The 24,005-nt window shown below is 47.6% G+C and overlaps 2 protein-coding genes across 9 annotated transcripts in view; both read right to left on the bottom strand.

Moving 5' to 3' along the window:
* Positions 1 to 459: 459 nt before the first annotated feature.
* On the bottom strand, positions 460 to 14,287 carry PRKAG1 (protein kinase AMP-activated non-catalytic subunit gamma 1). Of its 2 annotated transcripts, none has more exons than XM_069584487.1 (12): positions 14,173 to 14,287; positions 9,640 to 9,688; positions 3,314 to 3,423; positions 3,033 to 3,114; positions 2,878 to 2,936; positions 2,694 to 2,739; positions 2,538 to 2,592; positions 2,133 to 2,259; positions 1,884 to 2,049; positions 1,700 to 1,737; positions 1,295 to 1,441; positions 460 to 1,165 (listed from the first exon to the last, which is right to left on the bottom strand). In XM_069584487.1, the coding sequence occupies exons 1-12, from the start codon at positions 14,179 to 14,181 to the stop codon at positions 1,061 to 1,063; spliced, it is 993 nt and encodes a 330-aa protein (XP_069440588.1). In that variant the 5' UTR covers positions 14,182 to 14,287; the 3' UTR covers positions 460 to 1,060. The 2 variants fall into 2 exon arrangements, with proteins under 2 accessions (XP_069440588.1, XP_069440590.1); XM_069584489.1 differs by lacking the exon at positions 14,173 to 14,287 and adding an exon at positions 13,167 to 13,246 and having other exon boundaries at positions 3,314 to 3,421.
* A 141-nt stretch (positions 14,288 to 14,428) lies between these two features.
* Positions 14,429 to 24,005, bottom strand: part of KMT2D (lysine methyltransferase 2D) — a 40,278-nt gene continuing 30,701 nt past the window's right edge. For 5 of the 7 annotated variants that reach the window (XM_069584480.1, XM_069584485.1, XM_069584483.1 and 2 more), the window contains exons 45-56: positions 23,797 to 23,972; positions 23,558 to 23,688; positions 22,793 to 22,925; positions 22,587 to 22,714; positions 21,293 to 22,433; positions 20,183 to 20,319; positions 19,938 to 20,068; positions 19,404 to 19,451; positions 17,983 to 18,268; positions 17,681 to 17,754; positions 17,445 to 17,553; positions 14,429 to 17,312 (exon numbers count right to left, since the gene is read on the bottom strand). In XM_069584480.1, coding sequence (XP_069440581.1) covers positions 17,220 to 17,312; positions 17,445 to 17,553; positions 17,681 to 17,754; positions 17,983 to 18,268; positions 19,404 to 19,451; positions 19,938 to 20,068; positions 20,183 to 20,319; positions 21,293 to 22,433; positions 22,587 to 22,714; positions 22,793 to 22,925; positions 23,558 to 23,688; positions 23,797 to 23,972 — 2,587 coding nt within the window. In that variant the 3' untranslated portion in view covers positions 14,429 to 17,219. The remainder of the gene's footprint in view (positions 17,313 to 17,444; positions 17,554 to 17,680; positions 17,755 to 17,982; positions 18,269 to 19,403; positions 19,452 to 19,937; positions 20,069 to 20,182; positions 20,320 to 21,292; positions 22,434 to 22,586; positions 22,715 to 22,792; positions 22,926 to 23,557; positions 23,689 to 23,796; positions 23,973 to 24,005) is intronic. The other 2 variants (XM_069584484.1, XM_069584486.1) reach the window with 1 other exon arrangement.

Genomic DNA, 24,005 nt, shown 5'->3' with positions numbered 1-24,005 from the left:
ACCGAGGCTTAGCGCTGTTACGGGAGTTTCCTTGGGTGCCAGCTACGGTCCAGGCAGAGGAGAAAGCGAGGTGATAAGGGGACTGCAGGGAACAGGGTGGGAAACAGTTAGGAACAGAGAATTAGACAGACAGTGAATCTGATGTAGTGGTAAAGTGCATTAAGTTCTAAAGCAAGACTGTTTCAGCTCAAATCCTAGCTCTACTTTTTATTAACTGTGTGGCCGTAGGCTAGTTACTTGGCCTTTTTGTACCTCAGTTAAAAAAAAAAATCTGTAAAACTGAAATAGTATCTACTATTGTTCTGAGGATTAATTGAAGTAATATATGTAAAGCACTGAGAATGGTGGCCGGCACACAGTTTAATATGTGTGTGTTTGCTATTATTGTTCTTAATGATGAGCTGAAGAAGCCATATGAAGTAGAAACATTGGAGCAATTACAAAAATCAAACACCGAAATACCATGAAGAGGCTCCTGTCATTTTAATTAGGTTTGCCAGGAAAAGCAATAACCTCAGCTAACCACTCTGCCCTCCTCCTCCCTGCAACTCTCATCTCCTTTCATATGCACACAGCACAGGAAGCCAAGGGTCCTCCTCCCCATGATCCTCCCCACTCCCATTAGAGGAAGAAATGCCACTACATGGACTCAGCCTCCTCCATACAGCATGAAACATGATGAATAAAAACATCTTTATGCAGAGTTCTGTTGTGCCTATTTTCTTAGGGTGGAGTCAGGGACAGAGGCAAAGGCTGGGTGAGGTCTGGGGATCTCTTAGAGATCAGGATTTGCCTGAGGAGCACAGAGTCCATAGGTCACTCAGAAAGGGGGCTATGTCTAAAAAGAAAGGGGCTAGGATGGGCTAGGTGAGGATAAGGAGAGCTAAAAATCCATTTTCCTTCCTTCCCAACATGTTCCCTCCTCCCATGTAGAAGGGTAGGGGGCTCCTGGGCAGGGAACAGTCACAATTCTCTAAAGGTCTCATCTATGGTTCCCAGAGCTTTGGGCAGGCAGTGAGTGGGGCATATGCCCTGGTGCTGCACGACCCCTTCCCCTGGCTCAGGGCTTCTCTCCGCCTGTGAGCACCAGCGCCTGCAAGATGTCAGACAGGGATACAATCCCCTTGACCACATCATTCTCATCCACCACTACAAGTCGGTGAACCTGCACAGAGCCAGGAGGGAGAAAGGGATGTTTAGTGCCAGCCTCAGTTAAGGTGAGCCCTTCAGTCCCCATCCTCCATGCCAAACCCGAGCTGCTCCCCCAGCTCCTTCTGGACTGCTGGCCCCCTACCTCTGCTTCTACCAGCCTGTTGATGATGGCTTCCAGAGTCTCATGCAGGTAGCACTTGAGAACACCCTCAAAGTAATGTGATCGGTGTTGCAGGGCTTTGGTCACTGACACATCTAGGTTGTTGTAGGTCTTTTCTGCTGCCAGGTTCTGGGGAGAGAGAGGAAGATTCATGCAGGGAAGCAAGGGAGTCCCAAACCCTGAGCCCACCCCACCTCAGAGTGATTTCAAGTAGGTGTCAGCCATGCCCACAAGCCACGCCCAGCTCATTCAATTCCTTTTCAAACAGAATTTGAAAGCTTGGAAGCTTCTAAAACCCTTAGGTCCCAGAAGAGACTCTTCTCCCTCTCCACATTCAACACCCCACCCCTTTCCCTACCTCCCAACCCCGCCCCCACAATCACTCACGATAACATCAAACTTGGAGTAGATGTCCACCACACGCCCTAGGGGGACAGAGGCAGCTCAGCAAGGAGGATCTGGCATCCAGGGTTCCCCCTGCCTACAGAACCACCTTCCGGGCTGAGCTGAGGGGACAGCAGATTTTCCCACAGCCTCCCTGGAGCCCTCCTCCCTGTGCCCGATCCCTCACCTTTCTCATCCACCACTGGCAGGGCTGAGACTCGGTGCTGTACAAAGATGCCCAGAGCCACGTACACAGGGGTGGTGGTGCGGACCATAGCAATGTTGGCATAGGTACCAATCTGTAACTCTTCCAGAGACTTAGACATGAACTCTGGCTTGGGGAACTCGGTGATCTGAGGAAATAACCATCACCTTGAATTTTTTTCAAGGCCCAACCAGTATATAAGAAGTAAAAACTGGGCTGAGGAGCACTTACAAATAACTTGAGGAACTTGAGGATGCGCTTGTGGGTGAGGATGTACAAGGTGTTGCCTGATTCCGGGTCAATAACTGGCAGCCTGTGGATCTTGTTTCGAATTAATGAAGAGACAGCATCAAACAAGCTGTGGGAAGGTAGGGATTAACGATAAGTTCCACAGTGGTGGGCCTGAGGGTGCTGAAGTAGCTCTTTAGAGTGTGCTTACAAACAGGTGGTTAAGGGAGAAGAGCAGGGGGTTCAGACCAGACCTAAAGAATGTGCGTGCGTGTGTGTGCATGTGTGTGTGTTTGGGAGGAGTGTCTTTTTTCTCTTCTGTTCCTGGCTCTTTGGGTATCTAGGGCCTTAGCTATGCTGATGGCAAGGCTCTTTCCCCTTCTAGACAAATGGATAGGTGGAACTCACCTGGCGTTAGGAGAAATGCAGACAAGTGGTTTAAAGGAGTCCTGTAGGTACACCTCTGAAGGGAAAAGGGAGGTTCACAAAGTATTACCATGAAAAACTGTTTCCCAGGAAACTCTCCATCCCTTTATCCTTTCACAACCCTTGCTCTCCACATACCTCTCCAAGTTTCTATCTTGTGTTCTTCCAGCTCATAGATCTGCACCTGAAAGCAGAGGCAACAAACCTAAGACTTGATCTCGCCGCTTTATTAACCCCTTGTAGTTTGCTTGGAAGAAAGGAAATGAGAGTGAGGGACTCTGGGCAGGGAAAGTGGTTTTGGTCATGGGTTCAGGAGCCTTACCAAGGCTGATTTATAGTAGCGGTGCAGGATATTGATGAAATCAGTGATGGTCAGCATGCCTAGAGGCCAAGATAACAGCCCTCAGCACTGCTCAAAAGCTTCTCTCCATGCCCAGTACAAGATACCAATAAAACAGTGTTCCAAAAACTGCTTACCCACAAAACTCTGCTTCTTACTATCCCACAAAGGGGCAGCCCGGACACCATTAGTCACCAAAGCAAAGAAAGCTTTCTTCACCTGTAGTGAAAGAGTAATAACCTCAAAGGAAAATTCACAGGAAGCAGGGCTGGAAAAGAACAGGGGTTGGGTATGCTGGGGAAAATGGGAGCCTAACCACATAGAAGGACAAGCTTATCACCCTTGGGATGAGGTAGGATGAGAGGTATTGAACCAGAGGCTCCGAGGAAGGGGTAAGGGAAAAGAGGATTTCACTCACCTGAAGGGAAGTATCAAATACAACCAGTTTTGAGCTTGTGGGAATCAGGTCATAGCAGCGATGAGACTTCATGAAGGAAGTATACACGCTATTGTTGGATTCCGGAGTCTCTACATAGGGTGAGACAGTTAGTAGCTTCCTCCCATGCAACAACTCACAATCAAAAGAGGCAGAAAATAAAAGTGTGGTAGTTGCTCAGATATTTACAGCATGATTTATAAGGCCCCCTTATAAAGGACAACGGGAACAGATATTCTGTTTTGTTGCTATTGTTCCCACAAAACCTGGATAAACTCCTTAGAAACCATTTGATCCAACTTCACCCCCAGGAAGAACTGTATCTACTGGCTCCTTAGGCAAAAGATGGCTGACTAAAACGAAATCTATAAAACTTTCATTAACCTGTTCTAGTCTGAAAGTTTTTTTTTTTCTCACCTTTAACTCATTTTCCTTCTCATATATTTAGCACATTTTCACTTGTTCTCTTTCTCAATTAAAATGTAATTAAGCTTCTTAAAATCCAAGAAGTAAAATTCTTAAAATTTCTTAAAAGACTCACAGATGAGGAGTCATGGTCCAAGGTGGGCCATATTAGAACAGCACTAAGTTAGAGCCCAGTGCTCAACTGACCTGGCCGCAAACAACCTGAGAGTCCATCTTGGGAAGACTGTGTGAATCAGAGATCACCCCACCTACTCTAGACAATGGCTGTGTTTGCCTTTCTATTCCTCTGACTTTAACTGCTTGTTCTATTAGAGCAGCAACCCCCAAAAGAACAGCCCAAATGTGCTACATGGTATGCTTGTATATCTAAAAATATTATGTCATTTAATCTGTAAGGCAAATATTGTCATTTTTCATCTGAGAAAACAGACAGAAAGACATAAAACAAAAACTGCTCAACATCATATCATCAGTAACGAGAAAGGCTCAAACACAGATCTACGTGATTCCAAAGTTCTTAAATGCTCTTAAATCCTTATCAGTTGGTTTTTTATTTTTAATTTTTTTACCAAAGTTATATAGGTACACAGTTTAGAGAGTCAAATAGTTCTATAATTTTGTTAAGAAAAACTGCAGTTCCTAGCACCCACCTCCTTCCACCCCTCCCCAGAGATGAAACCTCGTTAGCTGATTATTTTGGTACTTATTTCTATGTCTATAAATAATATGCTTATATTGCTACCTTTTTTTTTCACTTGTAGGCATTAACTATTATCATGCAAGGAAGATGACAGGCACTCTCTATTATCATATGAGGAAGATGAAAAATTTCAATTCTACTTCCTACCAGGACCTCATTATAAACCTGTACCTCCTAACTCTCCATTCTCCCAGAAGTTAAATTACATCAGTATTTAAATGATTTGACTGAATATTCATTATTCTGAGCTACCTCAAGTAGTAAAGTCTAATTTTTTTTTTCTTCACAACTTTATTTTCCTCGGAGTTAATAACTGTCTTTTTGTTTGCTTAGTTCTCTATGTTTAGTACTTATAACTAATTCAATCCCCAAACTCCTTACCAATTGTTTAAGTCTCCTTTCAAGAAGTTCAGAAGCATGGGATAGTCTATCAATTTAACTACCCAAAGAAGTCTCTCTGGAGCCTTCTGACCTGCTCAAATCTGGGCTGGTTTGCCTGCCGCACACTTCTGTCATCTTGAGATCGCCCTTCATTTCCGTCCTGGGACCCCTTTCACGTCTCTCCTGCATTTGCACTCTTGTGTCCTGTATCCCATGATTTCCTTTTTTGATTATTCCCTTGTTTTGGTGAAGCACATTTTCCAGTAGCTTCCTGAGAAAGGGTGCAGGGGAGGTAAATTTTTTGAGATCTTGCACCCTGCAGACATCTCTATGTTACCCTCATCTTTGATTTAAATTTGTCTGGCTACAGAATTCTAGGTTGAACTTTATTTTCCTGCAGAATATTGAGGGCACTGCTTCATTGCCTTCCAAGCTTCTGGTGTTATTGAGAGTTTGGGGTCCTAGGCCCTTCTGATTCTTTGTATATGTCTTGTTATTTTCTCTCTGGAAACTCAGGATCTTCTCTTTGTTCGGTGTTCTGAAATTTTATGATGATTGTGCTTTGGGGGGGGCGGGGGTGAATTTCACCCGTTGTGCTGAATATTCAACGAGTTCTTTCAATGTGAAAACTAATGTTCTTCAGTTCTAGGAAATGTTCTTGAATTACTTCCTTGATTGTTTCCTTTCCTCTGTGTTGTCATTTTTCTCTTTCTGTAACTCCTATTATTTGGACTTCCAAAACTAACCCTTAATGTTTGTTTTTGTTGTTTTTAAAACACAGTAGTTCCCCCTGCCCCACTCACCTAACCCAGGGTTTTACTTTCCACCGTTTCAGTTACCCATAATCAAACCTTGTCTGAATATTAAATAGAAAATTCCAGAAACAAGCAATTCATAAGTTTTCAATTGTGTGGCATCCTGAGCAGCGTGATGAGATCTCTCGCTATTCAGCTCAGTTCCAACCCTGGGAGGCAATCACCCCTTTGTCCAGCATATCCCATCTACTACTCATTAGTAGCTCTCTCAGTGATCAGACTGTCATGGATGTTATCGCTGTGCTTGTGTGCAAGTAACCCTTATTTTGGAGGACATCTCTGATGGCCTAGTAGTTAAGACTCCGAGTTTCTTGGAGAAGGAAATGGTAACCCATTCTAGTATTCTTGCCTGGGAAATCTCATGGACAGAGGAGCCTGGCAGGCTACAGTCCCTGGGGTTGCAAAGTCTGGCACTAGTTTAGTGACTAACAATAACAAACCCTTATTTTATTTACTTATTGGCCATAAAGCATATGTAAAATTGAAGCCCTAGTGCTGTGTGTGTGTGTGTGTGTGTGTGATTAGTCGCTCAGTGGTGTCCAACCCAGGGATCGAACCCATTTCCTGCACAGCAGGCGGATTCTTTACTACTGAGCCACCAGGGAAGTCCTAAAACCTAGAATGCTTCCTATAACTGAAAAGGTGAAAGTTCTCAACTTAATAAGGCCAAGAAAAACAATCATATGCTGAGGTTGCTAAGATCTCTGGTAGAAATGAATCTGCTATCTGTGAAACTGAGAAGAAACAGGAAATCATGCTAGTTTTGCTGTTGCAACTCAATTGCAAAAGTTATAGGGTCAGTGTGTGAAAAGTGCTTAGTCAAGATGTGAAAGGTATTGTGTTTGTACAGTAAGATATTTAGAGGTAGACAGACTGAGAGACACAGGTTTGATCCCTGGGTTGGGAAGATCCCCGGGAGTAGGAAATGGCAACTCACTCCAGTATTCTGGCCTGGAAAATTCCTTGGACAGAGGAGCCTGGCAGGCTATAGTCCATGGGGTCACAAAGAGTCAGACACGAATGAGCACACATACACCTTATTCTTATTAGACTGACCAACTACATTCATATAACTCTTAGTATACTGTTATCATTGTTCTATTTTATTATTGTTGTTGTTAATCTCTTATTGTGCCTAATTTGTAAATTAAACTTTATCATAGGTATACACGGGGCTTCCCAGGTGGTACTAGTGGTAAAGAACTCGCCTGTCAATGAAGGAGACACAAAAGATGTGGGTTCATCCCTGGGCAGGGAAGAGCCTCCCCGAGGAGGGCATGGGAACCCACTTCAGTATTCTTGCCTGGAGAATCCCTTGGACAGAGAAGTATGGCAGGCTACATAGTCCATATTGGTCGCACAGAGTCAGACACGACTGAAGCAACTTAGCATGCATACACTCATAGGTATGTATGTATGTAAGTCATTACACTCATAGGTATGTATGTATATAAGTCAGGATATATAGGAAAAAAATTATATATACAGTTTAATACTATCTGTGGTTTCAGGCATCCACCAGGAGTCTTGTAATGTATCCCCCAAGGGTAAGGAGGTACTAACCACTGTTTCTTTTTTCTATTTCCTCTTTTTTCACTTTTTTCCTTTTTCATTATAGTTTATTACAAGATACCAAATACAGTTCCTTGTGCTATACAGTAGGACCTTGTTTCTTTTATATATATAGTAGTATCTGCTAATCCTATACTCCTAATTTATCCCCCTTCCTTCTCCTTTGGTAACCATAAGTTTATTTTCTATGTCTGTGAGTTCACTTTGATTTTTAATTCTTAGTTAATGAGAGATTTCTTCAACTTGATTTTCCAAACCTCCTACTTAGTTTAACACGTTTGCTGTTATATTTTTAATTTGTAAGAGCTCCTTTTTTCTTTTTTGAACATTCCTTTTCTTTAAAAAATTGCATCCTATACTTGCTTCATGGTGGAAATACGTTCTTTGAGTAAGTATTAACGTTAGTTTTTAAAGTGTTCTTTATGCATTGACTTTTCCTGCTGTTGCTTTTTTTCCTGTTTATCTTTTTCTTTTTTCTTCTTCATTTGGGGGGACAGTTTGGATCAGTCTTTTCGCATTAGAGGCTTTCTTTAGATGTCTGGTAATCCTTGGTTTAAAGGAGGATTCAAACCATATTTTAAGAATGGAGTCTTTAAAGCTGATTAGAAGCTTTATCTGTGTAGATGAGCCTTGTTAACTGTGAACCATTTAGATGGGGAACAGTCAGTACTTATATTTTTAGGTTTTTCCTTCAGTGGGGTTCTGAAGAAAAGGATTATTCATTTGACTTTGTGCTTGAGGATGAAGTCTTTTCTATCAGCATTCTGAAAACTGAGTGGGGGAAAAGGACTAGGGTCTCAGCATCCAGTATAGTTCACCTCACGCTCATGTTTTCAGCACAGTACCTCAGCCCCTTTCTGTACCTCCAGTCTGTGCCAAAGTTAAGATGGGCCGTTTTCCAGCTGCCCTTAGTGGGGTAGGAAGTCTTGGGATGTGACTCCTCCTTCGACCTTCGGCGCTTCTGGGCTTTCCCCTCTGCTAGTTACAGTTGAGTTTTCTCAGGTATGCTAAGGCATTTACCACTCTTCTGTCTGCTTTCCAGCTTCCAAAAATTCACTGCCATTGTCTCCTTGCTTGTTCTCCCTATTTTGATGGTTTTTGTACTTTCAAGAATAATTCCTTCATGGTGGCTTTAGTGGCTTTTTGTGAAGGAACAAAAGTAGATACATGTATTAAACCCAACGTCTCTAACTGGAAGGCCACCATTGTTCTGCAAATTTGAAAACTCACAGACTCCCAAGAACGTGTCTTTTGACACCAGTTCAAGACATGCTACAATGATAGTTAAATAATATTACAGGCTATAGGCCTGCAAACATATTTGGTTTGGTTTTCACAGTATTTAAATAATTAATTTAAATAAAATTAGCTGCCCAATTACACAATTCTGGAGATTTATAAGAATCCAAATTCTCAGCTTCTTTTCATAATCAGAAGATCTGACAAAACTAGGTCTTGAATTCCTGAAGAGCAGCAATTAACCAGACTAGGTTAGTTGCTGCCTCCTTTTAGATGCAACGAGAACCACAAGTTATTGTAATCATATGCAACCCACGTCACTACTTGATCCATGTAGACAATTTGAGTTTCTTACCCCTGCCTCAGTTGATGCTAATGCAAATCACGGTGCAGTCATCAATTATAAAGAATCATCCAGGTAATTCAAAATATGACTATATTAATTTTGGATACTAATGACATGAAAATAGAACATTTAAAAATTCTTGTGGAGAACTCACAGACCTTTAATAATATATCCTACAGTCTCATTCCATATTTTAATCCTCTGAGAAAGTATGTATTCCTAATGCCATAAACATGTCTGAGAAAGACTAAGAGTGTTCCTGGGCAAAACCCTTTACCAGAGATGCCTATAATTTTGCTTCTTTCCAGATGACAGGGTTGGACCATCCTGCTCTAACCAGGTATTTGGGCAGATGCTGGAATTCCCTTCTCCTGTGCCCTGAATTTTAGGGTTTAGTGCCTCTATTTCTGGATTAGTTCTAAGGGTTTTCAAGTCCTTTCTATAATTTCTTGTGTATATTCAGGGGCTTTAGTGAGATCACTGGATGATAAAATCCTAGTGGCATTGTTTGGGCTACTCAGAACATACCAGGGACTTGAAACATGGTTAGCCAGCCCAGAGTTGCCTATGAAAGTTCTCCCTGTACCTCAAAAGTTTCTCTCAAGTGGTCTGATGACTGAAGATATTAATCATCCTCACCCTGCCCAACATTTATTCTTAGGTGATCTCGGAAAATCACTTGTTCCTGATTTATGTAGTTTGGCACATTATCTGGCCCAGCCTTGATTTTCCCAGGGAAGACTCTGGGAAAAATTCAAAAGCACTGCTGAATACAAATTAGGATCGGGCTATTGTTTTCATACCAGTTTCCTTTCCTCAGTAAACTTACCTTGAAGATGCTCATTTTCCACAGCTGGGTAGCTATCTGAAGAAGGGACCTGGAAAGACAAGAGAAACAAAGATTCAGCCTATCTTAGGCTCCATCCACTTGAGCCTGGCAACATTCGGGGAAGGGCTGGTGAACTAATGACTTCCTTTAAAGCACTACAAGGTCCTTTAGAAATATTATCTCATTTAATCTTTATAACCCTGAGGTGAATACTATTATCAGCCTTATTTTCACAGATTAGGAAACTGAGGTTCAAGAAATATTAAGCAAACTGCCCATGGCTGGCAAGGGGTGAAATGGGGATCTGAATACAGGTCTGTGTGGTTCCAAAACTCATGGTCTTATATACTACATTGGCTAATGAAACATTTAGGACTTAAAAGCTGACACTAGAAAATATGAGCTTAAAGTTGGCCCCACAAGACTTTCACAGACCTATTTATAAAAATATGGAAGCTGGAGAGACAACACTGCTTTCCTTCAAATAGTCACTAAGTGTAGGTGTAGGCACCCGAGTCACTGACATACAGCTTACCACGAGAGAGGGCCGCATCTGGGGAGGGTCCCAGCAGCTGACTGTCAGCAAGGACCAAAGTTTGAATGACTGAGGGGTAGATGAGAAGGATAAATGTTCTGAAACTAGGGAACTGAGTCCTCTCAGCACCCTTGTGAGTCAAAGGCTGCTATAGCCCAGAGGGGGCTGGTTTTCCAAGTTTCCTTGTTTATGACAGTCTGAGATTAGAAAGTGCTCTGAATACACAGAAACCTTCAGAGCATCTCAGTGCTCCCTCAAGTGGGAACATTTAGAAATTTCATTGTTATCTAGGAACCCAGGAGAGATCATGATCATTTTTGTCTGCTGGAATCAATAGTTTTGACTCTATTTGTTCTTTTTGGGTAATATTCCCAAAGTATCTTAAAGTCACACTTCACAGTGACTTTACTGTGGACACAGTAAAGTCCACAGCTGCAGTCATAACATGAATTTAAAGGCCTTGGCTTGAACCTGGGGGGTTGGCTGGTAAACAGGGTCAAGCTGGTTGGAGAGCTCTAAATTTCCCTCCTCTAATAGGCCAGGGTGGGGGCAGGGGGGTAATCTCCCTCTCTTCTCTCTAGGCTGCATAAGACTTTCATCATGGCCTGGCATTTTGGCATAGCTATCGGAACAACAGCCTCATCATTTATAAGTGGGAGAGAGGACTGTTTAGCAGTAAAGCAGTCTCACAAAGACCTATACAAAGAAACAGAAACAGTGACTTCTGTAGAAATTATTGTACCCACCATATGATACTTACTTACTTCCCTGTGCTACAGTTATTTTGTTCATTATCTATCTAAACAGACTGTAAATTCCTAGAAGTCTGAAACTATCTTACACTTCTTTGTATCTTTCTCTCATATCACCTAGCATGTGGGTTTGCATATAATTATCAAGTGTTTTGCTTTTTAACACTCAAACTGGTAATGATTCACACTGATATGGACAGAGAGATCTAAGACTACATTACAGAGAAAGAAAAGAGACATACAGCTAAACAGAGACATCGATACCTACATAGGAGTCAGATACAATTGAATATGACTTTCTTTCCACCTATTTCTCCACACAGGAGTGGGGCAATTATGTCTACTCTCTCTATATTTAATAACACAGGGGACTTGAGACTACTGTACTACATAAGTTGTTGTTGCTAAGTCGCTTCAGTCGTGTCCGACTCTGTGCAACCCCATAGATGGCAGCCCACCAGGCTCCCCCATCCCTGAGATTCTCCAGGCAAGAACACTGGAGTGGGTTGCTATTTCCTTCTCCAGTGCATGAAAGTGAAAAGGGAAAGTGAAGCCACTCATTCGTGTCCGACTCCTAGCGACCCCATGGACTGCAGCCTACCAGGTTCCTCCGTCCATGGGATTTTCCAGGCAAGAGTACTGGAGTGGGTTGCCACAGAGACACACCCTATATCTGCTACAAGACACAATTTCTTCCAAACTCCTGATCCACCTTTCCAGTTGTTTGCTGGACCACCATAGATGTCACAGAGACTCCTCAAATGCTTCAATACAAGATAGAACAGCATCTGCCCCTCCAATCCTATTATTTTTAACTGTGGTTCCCACCTCTGCTTTTGCATTGCTCTCTTCCCAGGTGCCTGAACTGTGGTCTTGATTTCTCCAAAAATGAGCTATCCTAACATGCCTGCTTAGAATGATAGAGCAGGGTGTGACCTAAACTTGTCCTTAATGTCTATTAAGTAAGCTGCTATGCTAGAAATAATTGCCTCAAATCCATCTCGCTCCTTTCCACTTTCACAGCTTTAACATAGCCTCTTACATCACATTTCTGCAACATTCTCTAAACTGTTATCCCTGATAGTTTAAGAGAAGAGGAAATCTATTTCCTCTTCAATTTGTCTTTCATGCTGTCACTAAGTTCTCTCCCCAGGCATCTCAGAAACTTGGAAGGGAACTTCAACTCCAGGAACCAAGAACTCACTACTCTCTGAAGTAGCTCCTCCATTTACAGAAAGTCACTAGGAATATTCTTAAAGTACACTCACTACCTTGCTCATAAATCTTCTGTGTGTGTGCGTGTGTGTGTGTGCGTGCACTGTCATGTCTGACTTTTTGCAACCCCATGGACTGTAGCCTGCTAGGCTCCTCTGTCCATGGCATTTTCCAGGCAAGAATACTGGTGTGGTTGTCATTACTATTCCAGGGGATCTTCCTGACCAAGGATTGAACTTGTGTCTCTTGTGTCTCCTGCATTGGCAGGCAAGTTCTTTACCACTAGCACCACCTGGGAAGCCCCAAATCTTCCATGGGTCGCCTTATTACAAAACAAAGTTCAAACTTAATGTGGTATGCAATATCTTCAACCTGACCTCAACCTACTTTCCCAGTCTTTTCTCCAACTATAACCAAAATCCAAAGCTCCAGCAACATCAGCCACTGGCTGACCCCCAGTTAATCGCTACACACCCCAGTTTCTATGCCCTTGCTCACACTGTTCTCTCAACCCGCAATGCCCTCTTGTGGGCTGACAGTAATTTCTCCCTCCCCTATGCTGCCACAGTCCTTTTTTTTGCATCTTAATGATAGCATTCACTACAGTCTACCTTAAATAACAGCTGTCACTGACTTACCCTTCCTCCACTGCAGCTAGGCTAAGCATTTTCAAAGTGGGGTTTTTCTTTTTTTCTTCATTTTATTTATTTACCAGCTGCACCACATGGCCTGTGGTATCTTAATTCCCCCACCAGCAATCGAACCCAGGCTCTAGCCATGAAAAGGTTAAGTCCTAACCACTGGACTGCCAGTGTACTCCCCCCCCCCTTTTTTTTCTTTTTAGAACAATTTCTATTCCAAGAAACTTCTAATCCAGTACATAAAATATGGCTAAATTAGAAAATCCATACAAAAATGCTTTGTAAGCCATAATAATTTATAAGTAAAAAATAACATCATTTTGAATTTAATGGAATAAGACCTTTTATTTTTGCTCAAAATTCTCCTAATCTATAAGAACTTACTCCCTTGCCTGGGTGATCAGTTGAAAATCACTTTACTTTGACTTGATTTCTTCTTTATAATCTGAGGGACATGACCTCTCTGCAGGCAGAAAAAGAGCACAATAAGGGAATTACTCTGGGCATGTAACTGATGGAGAGAAAGGTGAACCTGCAGCCGTCATACAACTACAGTAGGAGATGATAAAAACCAGGAGAGGAAGAGCTATTCTGTTTGACAAAGAATACATGGAAGGAAGGAAGAGAATGGGAAGAGTTCCAGAGTTCCAGACCAAGGCTCCTGAGAGTGAGGAGAGGTACAAAGAGATAGTAGGGGACCTGCAGCAACTCTGGGAGGATGACAGGGCCCTGCCACAATCTGTCAATGCCTGCTACCCAAGAAGGAGATAGGCCGACACACCTGCTTAGAACCGCAGAGCAGGGCATGACCTAAACTAGATCAGGGACACAGTGGCCTCTAACACTGGAAGATTCCCTCCTTGAGGGAAACCCCACTTTTCAGTCTTATTAAGGCTAAGTTATCTCGCTGAACACCTCAAAGCAGTATAAAGGTCTCTCAGACGTCCCTCCTGCCAAAGATTCTATGGATCACACTCGGAAAACTGTGGACCAGGTGCTACCTGCAAGCGGGGGTCCCTTGGAACCCCCTGCTTCATCTAGGAAAACTGGCTCACGACCCTTCTCTCTCAGGCAAACCTCTGAAGGGCTTGAGGTGCTAAATGAGGAGGAGGTCCGAGATCTCCAGGGAGTGCGTGGGTTTCAAGGAGGGAGGCAGGAGTCATTGCCCGCTCGGGCTTAAAGTACCGTGGACCGAAGGCAGGCAGCGGCGCGGCCCAGTCGCTGAGATGCGCTCAGCGAAAGAGCGGAGGAGCAGGGTCACGGTCTAGGACAGACACCCTACTTCTCGTTGACTGGGCACCAGCGCCGGCCCCGGTTCCCCAGTCCCCTGACTGGGGTCTCGGGCTCCACAGCGCACCCCCGCCTCCCGCCACCTTCCCGCGCTCCTCACCGCCTCCATCGCGAGAGACGCCGGCCGGGTTCTTTCGCTTTAGGAAGCTGGCCCGGGGCAAGGGGGCGGAGAAAGCCCCGCCCCACGTCCGGTACCGCGACGCACTTCCGCCAACGTCAGAACCTACGCAAGCCAAGGGTGGAAAGCAGGGAGCTCACCCTTCCGGTGTGTTCTGGCCTCGGAAACCGCCCTCCCCGGGTCCACTCAGACCTCACTGATCCCACCGACGGCGAGGGTGACGGGACGGAGTCGCTTGTATTTAAAATGTTCTTTTATTTGTCGTTTAAAAACAAACTTGGAAGAAGCAAAATCCAAAACTTGCCCTTTGCCTCTTGCAACATAAATTATGTACAGTTCAGAATGATCGCTGATACAAAACATGCCAAGGACAGGGGCGCTGGGGTTGGAGGGAGAGAGGGCGCTTTAAAAAAGGGAATCATTTCATCCGTTGTTACGAAGGACCAACCTTGCTGTACAGGATACACACAACACAAAATAAAGTCTTCACGGGATTCACACTTGTCAGAGATTTATTTTTTAAAAAGGGGGAGGGTCCTGGAGGTGAGGGGAGAAGACCATAAATGGGAAAAAACTGAAAATTGAATATGTGCAAGTGTAAACCAACCCAAAGTACAAACATGGGGGGGGGCGAGGGGGAGGGAGGGAATTCTGATGCAATTATACAGGCGGGGTACTTAAAAAAAAACCAACAACCAAAATTCCAACCTTGTAGCTTGGGTCTGAGTTAGTTTATATAAAAATTAAAAACTGTATAAGGTTTCTTCACTAAATTCTACAGGACTATCAGATACCTAGCATATGCTTACAAAGTCTGCCCCATCCCCTTTTCCCAATCCCAGGGCCCAAGCCCCAATCAGAGCCTGACTGGCAGGAGCCAATCTCCCCTTCCCTGTAACCTAGACCTTCTGCTCTTGGAAAAGGAACATCCAATGGCTATGGGGGCAGAAGCCCAGTCTCCCCACTGTGATCTCATTACAGTGGTTTCTGTGGGGGTGGGGGATGTTATTCTCTTAAACATTTGCAGCTTGAAACAGTTGAGGAAGCAGCTTAAAAAAAAAAAATTTCCCTACCCCCATCAATCCGCAACCCCCCAAATTCAAAAACAAACAAAAACAAACCTAAAATCACAACAGCGACCGTGCTCCCCCTCCAGCAGGCCCACCCATACACCACCACCAAGCCCACCCCCACACTCCAGACATTTGATTCTTGAAAATATTAATTACAAAATGCCCTTTGCCCACAGCCCCTAGGAGAGAACTGCATATAAGCTTCATCTTCATCCCCATGGCTCCCTACCAGAGAGGGGTCTGGGGCCTCACCCACCCCCTGACCTACCCCTACCCCCAGGAAGAGGTTCAACTGCAGCACAAGCTTGGGCAGAAAGGGGAAGGAAAGGGAGGCAGGGGAACCCATTACCCTCTGGCTCCCCCTGGGGCCAGCTCACTTTTGTGCGTTATAACATAGTCCAACTATACAAAAGGGGGTGGGAATCGCCCAGCCTCTATACCCCCACCTTACAGCAGTCACAGCCAGGGGGTGGGGAGGAGGGGGTGAGGAAAAGGGCGGTAGGTTGGGTAATGGAGGGGGCTCCCCCACAAGGGGAGCTCCATGTATCCGCCCCACACCCCCCTACCATTTATAAACTGGTTTTGTAAAAAGAAAATAGATATATTTATATAGAATATATAAAGCACAAAAATTAGTAGTTTTACATTTGCTCTCCCCGGGGGTGGGGGGAGAGGGGAGGGTTCTCACCTCCAGCCGGCTCCCCCATGCCCCACAAGACTATGTACAATCCCATGTATAAATAGATAAATACCCCCCACCCTCCCCGCGCTGACACTAAGCTCCCCCACCCCCACATCACCACCCCTTCTCACCAGACCAGCAGCAGTTTGGTGACTGAGGGAAAGTGGGAGCTCCGGGCCACACCCTGCCTCACTGGGTATGGGCATGCCACTCAGGGATAGCCCTCACCCTACCACCCACCCACCCCATCCAGGGGCTGGAGGGCAAATGGGCTCATGATGGGGTTGGGAAAACAGGAGGGAGATACTCTGGTCCTAAGCACACCCCTCCTGCCCCCATGTCCAGATGGAGAAGGAAGTCCTAGAGCAACTAGGGGCCAGTCATCCCCAATCTTCATCATCATTAGCCTCAACCACCATCCCATGCCCGTAATTAAAAACAAAGATGGATTTTTTGTTGTTGTTTTTTCTTCTTCCTCCTACCCCCCTTCCACCCACTCAGAAGAGGGCAGTGAGGTGGGGGAGAGGGTTGGGGCAGTAGGGGGCTTGGAGAGGGTCTCACATTTCAAAACAGCAAAAAATCCAACACTTAAATGAGGTAGGTGTGGGTGCGGGGTCTCCTTGCCCGGCTTGCCTGGCTTGCCCTCCTGGGCAGCTGGGCGCCTCTTTCCCATTCATGTTGCATTTGTCAGATTGGAAAACAAGGAAACACAACCCATAGAGAGACAGAAACACAGAGGAGAAGAGGGAGACAGAGACAGATCGAGAAGGAAGGGGATGGGGGTGAGGGTGGGGGCAGGACCCGGCAGGCAGGGCCAGGTGTGGGACCCGGCCTTTGGGATTGTCAAGCTTAGTCAAGTCTCTTTGCAGCCTTGAGTTGGGCCAGAGAGGTCGGTGGGAGCAGCAGGGCTGTGAGGCCCGGCCACACATCCTCCTCCCTCCTCCCTGCTGCCTCCCAGATGCTTCTGGGTAGTTCCCGGCCCATATCCCCCTCAAACCTGAGATGCCCAATGGCTGCTTCTGTCTGGCCCCTCCTGGAGCTGGGGGCAGAGATGCCAGCCTGGGGGCCGGTGGCGGGGAAGAGGGTCATCCCTGGTGCCCAGGGTGGGCTTGGCCTAGGGCCCTCTGCCCCAGCCTCCTGCTCCAGGGGCTCCGGTCAGCCGGCAGCCCCAGCCCTGGGTCCTGGCTCTGGCTGCTACCTCTCTTCCCCCTCATCCCTTTCAGGGAAGAGGTTGGGGGTGGGGGGACTCCCCTGCCTGGTAGCCTCAAAGCTTCTTAGTTCATCCATTTCCGACAATTCCAGGCTCCACAGTGGCAGGGGATCTTGTGCTGATCGTCCTCAAAATCAAACTGATAGTCATATGTCAGCTGGAAAGAGAAGAGGGCACAATCAAGGCCAGTCCGCCAGAGGAAGTCGGGGAGGGCAGTGGCCTTGGGACTGGACTTTCAGCAGAGAAGAGGGAGCTGCTCTGTCACTCACTAAGAGAGGCTTCCTCTTACCTCCTCTCCTTTGGGGATTCGCCGGCTGGAGATGATGATGATTTTGTCCTCCTTGTCAAATGTCACAACTTCCGCCACACAGTTAGGGGCACAAGAATGGTTAATGTACCTAGGCAGTGGGACAAAGGCAGAAATATCAAGCTACTGGGTTGGATGATGCTGGTTCCTTGTTGGCCCGCCCCCAGGGTGCCACCCTGAGGGACTCCTAAATCCCTTCTTGCTCATCCCTCTCTCACCTGGCGGGGCCTCCGGTCAACGTAGCATCAATGACATGTTCGTTGTTTATTCGAAACATGTAGATGCCTCGATTCTAGAAAGGCAGAGGTTGCAGAAGGGGCAAGAATATCAGAGAAGGGCAGCAGAGGTGGTGGTGGGGTCAGGTGGTGGGCTTGGGCAGTGAGCTCATCTTTCTTACTCTTCCTTTCTCCTGCCTCTCCCCTCCTCTTCCCACAGCAGCTTTCCCCCTGCTCCTCTGGCCCCAGTCCTGCCCCTGCCCCTTGGCTAAATGCACCATGATAGCCCCTCTGCCAGCCCATACCTGCTCCTCATAGATTTTCTCCCGCCGGTTGGCCACTTCATTGCGAATGATGGTGCCAATGTACTCGATGACCATTGTGTGCTTTTCTAGGTCCTTGGCTGCATAGAGACCCAGGCCCTGGATACGGGAGCGAGCCAGGTAGACATTGTTCTTCCACTCAGTGCGCAGCCGCCGGTACTGAGATGACTTGGAGTGCACAAACTGCTTGCTGTACGGGGTGTTGGTCTCGCCTGTGAAGGTGCTCTGATATGCCTTGGACATGCTGGTGCTGTTCAGAGTGTGGGGCCTGGGAGGTGATACAGTCCACAATCCATGACAAGACAGCTCTAGCCCAGACCAGGCACACACCACCCGCTTCCTCCCTGGGATGTGTAACACTCCAATGAGGGCGCGTGCTGCCTTGGGAGTGGAGTAGAGGCACCCGAGTCTTGGCTGTGGTGAGGCAGCAACTAGCTACGGGGACCCTTCCAACACCCTGTGTGGCGGAGAGAGCCCAGGATGGCGGGGTGGGGTGTGAAGGGAGGGGAGGGGCACTGATTCCCCTACACTGAGCCTGCTCTCCCATCTCCCCGCCTTCTACCACCCTCCTGCCAAACCAGACTCAAGGCCATGCTCACGAGCAGCCCAGGCCTGGAATTTAGGCTAATGGATTTGTTCAAATCTCTGAGTCCTATCTCCTGCTCATGCTGGAAGCTCCGCAAACGGGGGCCATGTCTACCACACTGGGCTGGATTTGAATTAAAACTGGCCCTGAATTCACAGCCAAATGGTGGTATCCTTTCCTTTCTTTAGACTGTTCTCTTTCTCCGCCATAACATTGGGCTCTGTGCAGATGGCTCAGTGCAGGGGAATGACTGCTGCCTAGCAGGATGCCTTTTCACCACCCTAGGGTACCAGCCAAGTTCTTGCCCATCCCAGAGCAGTGGTTTTCAAACTGACTCTTTCTCATACAGCAGAAATCTTTTTTTTTTTTTAAACAAAACATTACAGGAATGCCAATACATAAACTAGATGGAAACGGAACTCTTCTGGTTAAATCCAATATGGGGAAGGGGAGAGTTATGCATGGAGAGGGCCAAGTTCTGCCCACTCAGTTTATGTGTTCCAGGGCTTTCTGAAACACAGTTTGAAAACCACTGGTGTAGAGCATCAGGGACCAGGGCTGGCGGGGCTGGAGTTTGACGCTCTACAACAGCCCAAAGAGCAACCGAAGACCTTCAAGAAAGCCCTCCTCTCATGGATTCTGCCTCCCTCTACCCAGGGACCAAGGTCAGGCTACTGTGGTACACAGCAAGAACGGTGAACCACAAGTCAAGAGGTAAGGCTCTGGTCCCAGCTGTGACCTTTGTCTAGTCACTTAACCTTTCTGGGTCTCAGTTTTCTCAGCTGTAAATGGGGATAATACCACCTGCCCTACCTACCTCATAAGGTTGTTGTGAGGATCAAATGAGATAATGGATGTGAAAACGCTTTGAAAAAAAAAGTATAAAGTGCTATACAAATGTAAGGTTTTATTATTTTTTTCTATTATATTCCTAATTATTTATTTTTGACACCAACTCAGCCTGGGGACGGGAAGGTGAATCTAGCACTCATGGGGCATCTGTCTCAGGCTGGGGAGAATCACAGGCCCCCTGGAAGCAACACAGGAGAGGAAGGTGGCATCTGGGTCCTTTATACATAAGATCTCACCACCGTCTACCCAGAACCTCCCCAAGGGCCATTCCCAGGACACCCGAGAAGTGTCCCTAGATGCAGGTCAACCCCAAGCACCTGAGAAGCTGGGGAGGAAAAGGATACCCTAGTGATACCTGTATACCCTCAAGTCAGGAGGCTAGAGTGAACCCCCAGTCTTTCTGAGGGAACTCTGATCTGTAACCCCAAACACTCGTAATTAGCCAGAGGGCCCTACCAACCGCATACCCACAACCCTTGGTCCAGCCCCACAAGCTCACCGTTTGTAGTGTGTGAGGATTTTAGGCTCTGACCGAGCACAGCCAGTGGGGTTGATCATGAGCGGTAGCTCCATCAGGGGGTGGCGTCCATAGCGGAATAAATAATTTTGACAGCTTTCCACTCCAGGCAGCTGTGGGCACAGGTCACACTCACTTCAGCCTGAGCACTTCTGGGGCAAGACCAACATTCCCAGGGCCCTCCTGGCCCCCAGCCACCAGCCACCAGCCCCCGGCCCTTTCCTTACTGATTCAGCTATGCGCAGCACGGCGTGCACTGTCAGCCCAAAGAGCTCCTCGCCTTTCAGGTACTCGGGGAAGAGACGCAGCATGTCGGCCTCTTTCCTCATGGCTGCCACAGGCTCAATGATGCGATTCCAAACGGCTAAGAGACAAGGAAAGACAGCAGCCCTCAGAGGCAATTTCTGCTTACTGACCTCAGCCCTAACCTCCATCCGATGCTAGGGTGGTTTCTGTAGCCTGCCCACCTTGCTATCAAGAGGGTGTGTGGTTCTTCAGGAACCTCTCTTGGCCTCCCAGTCTCAGTCTCCCTCAACAAGCCAGGAGGTTTCCCACCCTGGAGGGGCATCAGAGAGCCTTGTGACACAGAAACATGAACCCAGGGCCCAGGATACCCAACACAGTCCATGTACCTTACATGAGAGCCAGAGCAACTCAAGCTCCAGGCATGTTCTGGAGTGACGAGACTTAGGTTCAGGTTCTAATACTGGCCATGGGGCCCTTAAGGCAAATATTGGGTTGGTGAAAAAGTTTGTTTGGGTTTTTTCTAAAACCTGAACGAATTTTTTGGGTTAACCCACTACTTAAATCTCTCCACTACTCAGTTTATGTATAAACTTGGCATAATAATCATACTTACCTTGAGGGGTTGCAGGAACAAAATAATTTAGATAAACCACTCAGCTCAGTTTGTGGCACATAATACATGCTCACTACAACGTTAATTCTGTTACTTTTACCATTAATACCGAAACCAAGATCAAAAGATTTTATCCAGGGGAAAGCAACCATAAGGAACTCAAGCCTAAAATGAGATTGGGTAAACTGGGCAACAGGGTCTCAGACTTGTATCCTTTAGATCCACTGAGATTAAGAAAAGGAGCTGGAATATGTATAGTCAGAGAAACAAAGTATCTTCAGTTACAAAGAGAATTCAAAGTGGCTGAGAAAAGCCAAAACACTTTCTCTGGAGAATTTCAAGAGACCTCTACCTGCCGGAGGTTGGGGAACAAGATCACTCAATAAGGAGCCTGAAGGTCTCATCTCAACATCGGAAAGGTGACTCTGGGAGAAACTCGCCCAATGCCATACTATGGCTGCAAGGGTCCTGTGCTCACCCTGGGGAGAGGCGTCCGTGAAAACCATGTCCTCCAGGCCCTGCTCCATGACTTTGATCACGAACTCCGGCCGCCCATTGTTCTCGCCGATGGAGCAGCGGTAGCAGCAGCGACGGTTGTTAGTGCGGAGGCTCCAGTAGATGCGCGTGGCCTCGTAGCCCACTGGATACAGGGCGGTGGCACTGTGGAAGTCGGCCATCTGGTGGGGCAGCAGCTGTCCAATGGCGTGGAACACAAGGCCGCCCACCCGGAACATGTGCAGCCGCTCTCCCCGCTGGATGATGCTGGCAATCTGCTTCACCTCATCCCGCTCGATGTAGACCCTCCGGAAGACAGCAAAAGAGCTCAGCTCCTGCTCACAGGGCCCTTTGATCTTATGCATTGGACACAGCATGGTCTTGTCCTTGAAGAACATGCACTTGGCGCGGATGGCGCAGGCAAAATGGTAGACGTTGGGGCAACGCATTCGATTGCAGCTGCTGGTGGCACCGGTGCGCTGGCACAGGGAGCACTTGGTGAGCAGGCCTCGGTGCAGGGCAACCTCCACGTTCATCAGCGCCCCGCCCTGGGTCTCATATACCTCTGTGGACCACAGGGCACAGTTGAGGTGCACCCACAAGTCCAAGTCCAGGTTCAGCAGGCGGGCAGGCCCATCCGTGGCCCCATCCCCCTCCTCATGACAGAAGCAGCAGCGCCGCATGTCTCGAGGCACCTTGTCAGGTCGCAAGGCTGTGCCGAGCTGTTCCATGAACTCAGCCACTTCGCGCTCATCCTCCTGCCGCACACCACCCTTCTGGATAGTCAGCAGCAGCCGGAGCCGCTTCCAGCGCACCCCCTTCCACTTCTTGAGGCGAGGGGGCCGGGAATCTTCACCTTCCTCAGGAGGCCGGGCTCGGGGCTTGGGCCGGGTAGATTCAGGGGACGAGGCCAGTGGCAGAGGCGAGGGGATCGGTGGCTCAGCTGAGGGTTCAGCTGGAAGTTCAACCAAGGGTTCAGCAGGGGGGCTGGCAGGAGAGGGTGCCAGAGGGGAAGGGGGTGGGGAGGGTTCTTCAGGAGGTGGGGCCGAGAGCTGTCGCACATCCAGGTTGGAGACGTTGTAGGTGTAGCTGTGCTGGGTGGGGGGCTCTGGGGCAGGGCTCTCCTATGGGAAGATAGGAGAGCCCTGAACCGTTAGTGCTGGCTCCTCAATTAACTAGTCACCTCTCTCCTCCCACCCAGATTCCACTCGCCCCAAAGCCCTCTGCCTCCTCTGTCCTAGCCAGATACCCACCCTGTCTTCTTCCAACAGACCCACCTGTTTGAGGAGACTCAAGATGTCTAACTGACTCTTGAGTGTATAGCCAGGCAACACAGCATCAAACTGCTTCAGCCAATCAGGGCCAGCCTCTGGGCTCTTGCCTCCCAGACTCTTTTCTTTCCCACCTGCAGAAAGGAAGGGGTCAGAGACTCCCACCACTATCACTCCCTGCGGGCCCCAAGGAGTTTTTCTGCCATACTCACCAGGGCCCTCAGCCTCCCCCTTCTTAGGCTCGATGCCGGCCCGGGCAGGGCTCTCTGGGAACAGCACCTCATAGGAATTGGGGATCTTCATGCTCAGCAGCTCTGCCACTGCCACCATCATGCCATTCAGGTTCTGCCAGGGCAGGAAAGGGGATACGACAGCCAAGTCGGCAGAGCGGCAGCGTGAGAACCATCACCAGCTTGGTGGGGACCACGACACCCGGAACGCAGCTCCCTAAGCGGCCTGTCAGTCCCGCCCCTGAGCCATCTGGCTTCTTCCCATGCACCTCCTTTAAAGGCAGCCTTTCTCAAATCGCGGTGGGCATTACCGGGAGCTCACAGCAAGAGACCTGCGGCAACTGGGCTTAGGAAACGACACACTGCGTCCAGCCCTTGTAAATCAGTACTAGCAAAGTAAAGGATCTGCAGAGCCTTGTAATAAAGAAAACTGTTTTCCTATTTTAACGGAGATTTCCAACTTCCTTTGATCACAAGACCCTGATAACATTTTCAAAAAAACAGAATTCCATGCAATGTGACTGGGGGGACATGTTTGGTAGCGCTTTACCCCTGAACTGTGAGCTCCTTGAGGGCAGGGCAGCCCCTTGTGCTACATTTTTTCTAATCCCACACTCCGGCTCAGGCTTTCATTCACAGGAGGTCCTCAATACACAGGTTTAAATGACTGGATTTATCCAGAGAAGCTCCTGGGACTGCCCTCTGACTGGCATCCTCTCCTGGCCCAGAGGCATCCCCAGGACATACCTTGGCGGCAGCAGCAGAAACTGTCAGCATGACTGACACCTCGCTTCCTTTGCCCTTTTCCCAAGTTGGGGCAGGCAGCTTCCTGGTGGCCTCCAGATCCAGGACCCCATAAGGTTTACTCTCTGGGAAGACTGAGTGACAAAGAAGGACCTACGTAAGCTCCAGCTACCTCACTCCCTGACCTCTGACAATGCAGCCTGGCCAGGCCAGGCCGGGTCCAGGCCCAGAGTCACCTCTACCTGGAATGCTGGCCCGAGGAATGATGGGGATGACGGGGGAGAGAGCCCGGTCATCCTGCTCCCACCGGCCTGAGCCCAGCTGAGGGAAACGGGGGGCCTCCTCCCCCAGGATGCTCTCAGGGGATGAAGCTGGCACGATGCTGTCAGGAGAATCGCTGTCCTCATCACTCTCCATCCTGTGGGCAGAAAGTAGACACTCACTGCCTCAG

The sequence above is a fragment of the Ovis canadensis genome, chromosome 3 (genome assembly GCF_042477335.2).
Source record: "Ovis canadensis isolate MfBH-ARS-UI-01 breed Bighorn chromosome 3, ARS-UI_OviCan_v2, whole genome shotgun sequence".
Lineage (NCBI taxonomy): Eukaryota > Metazoa > Chordata > Mammalia > Artiodactyla > Bovidae > Ovis > Ovis canadensis.
This window is presented reverse-complemented; position numbering and strand designations above follow the sequence as displayed.

Bases quoted from the DNA above. Each gene is read 5' to 3' on its own strand.
- PRKAG1 (XM_069584487.1), bottom strand. The intron at 2,260-2,537 runs GTGAGTTCCACC...ACCTTCCCACAG, and splicing joins TGCATTTCTCCTAACGCCAG to CTTGTTTGATGCTGTCTCTT. The intron at 1,166-1,294 runs GTAGGGGGCCAG...GGCTCTGTGCAG, and splicing joins ACAGGCTGGTAGAAGCAGAG to GTTCACCGACTTGTAGTGGT.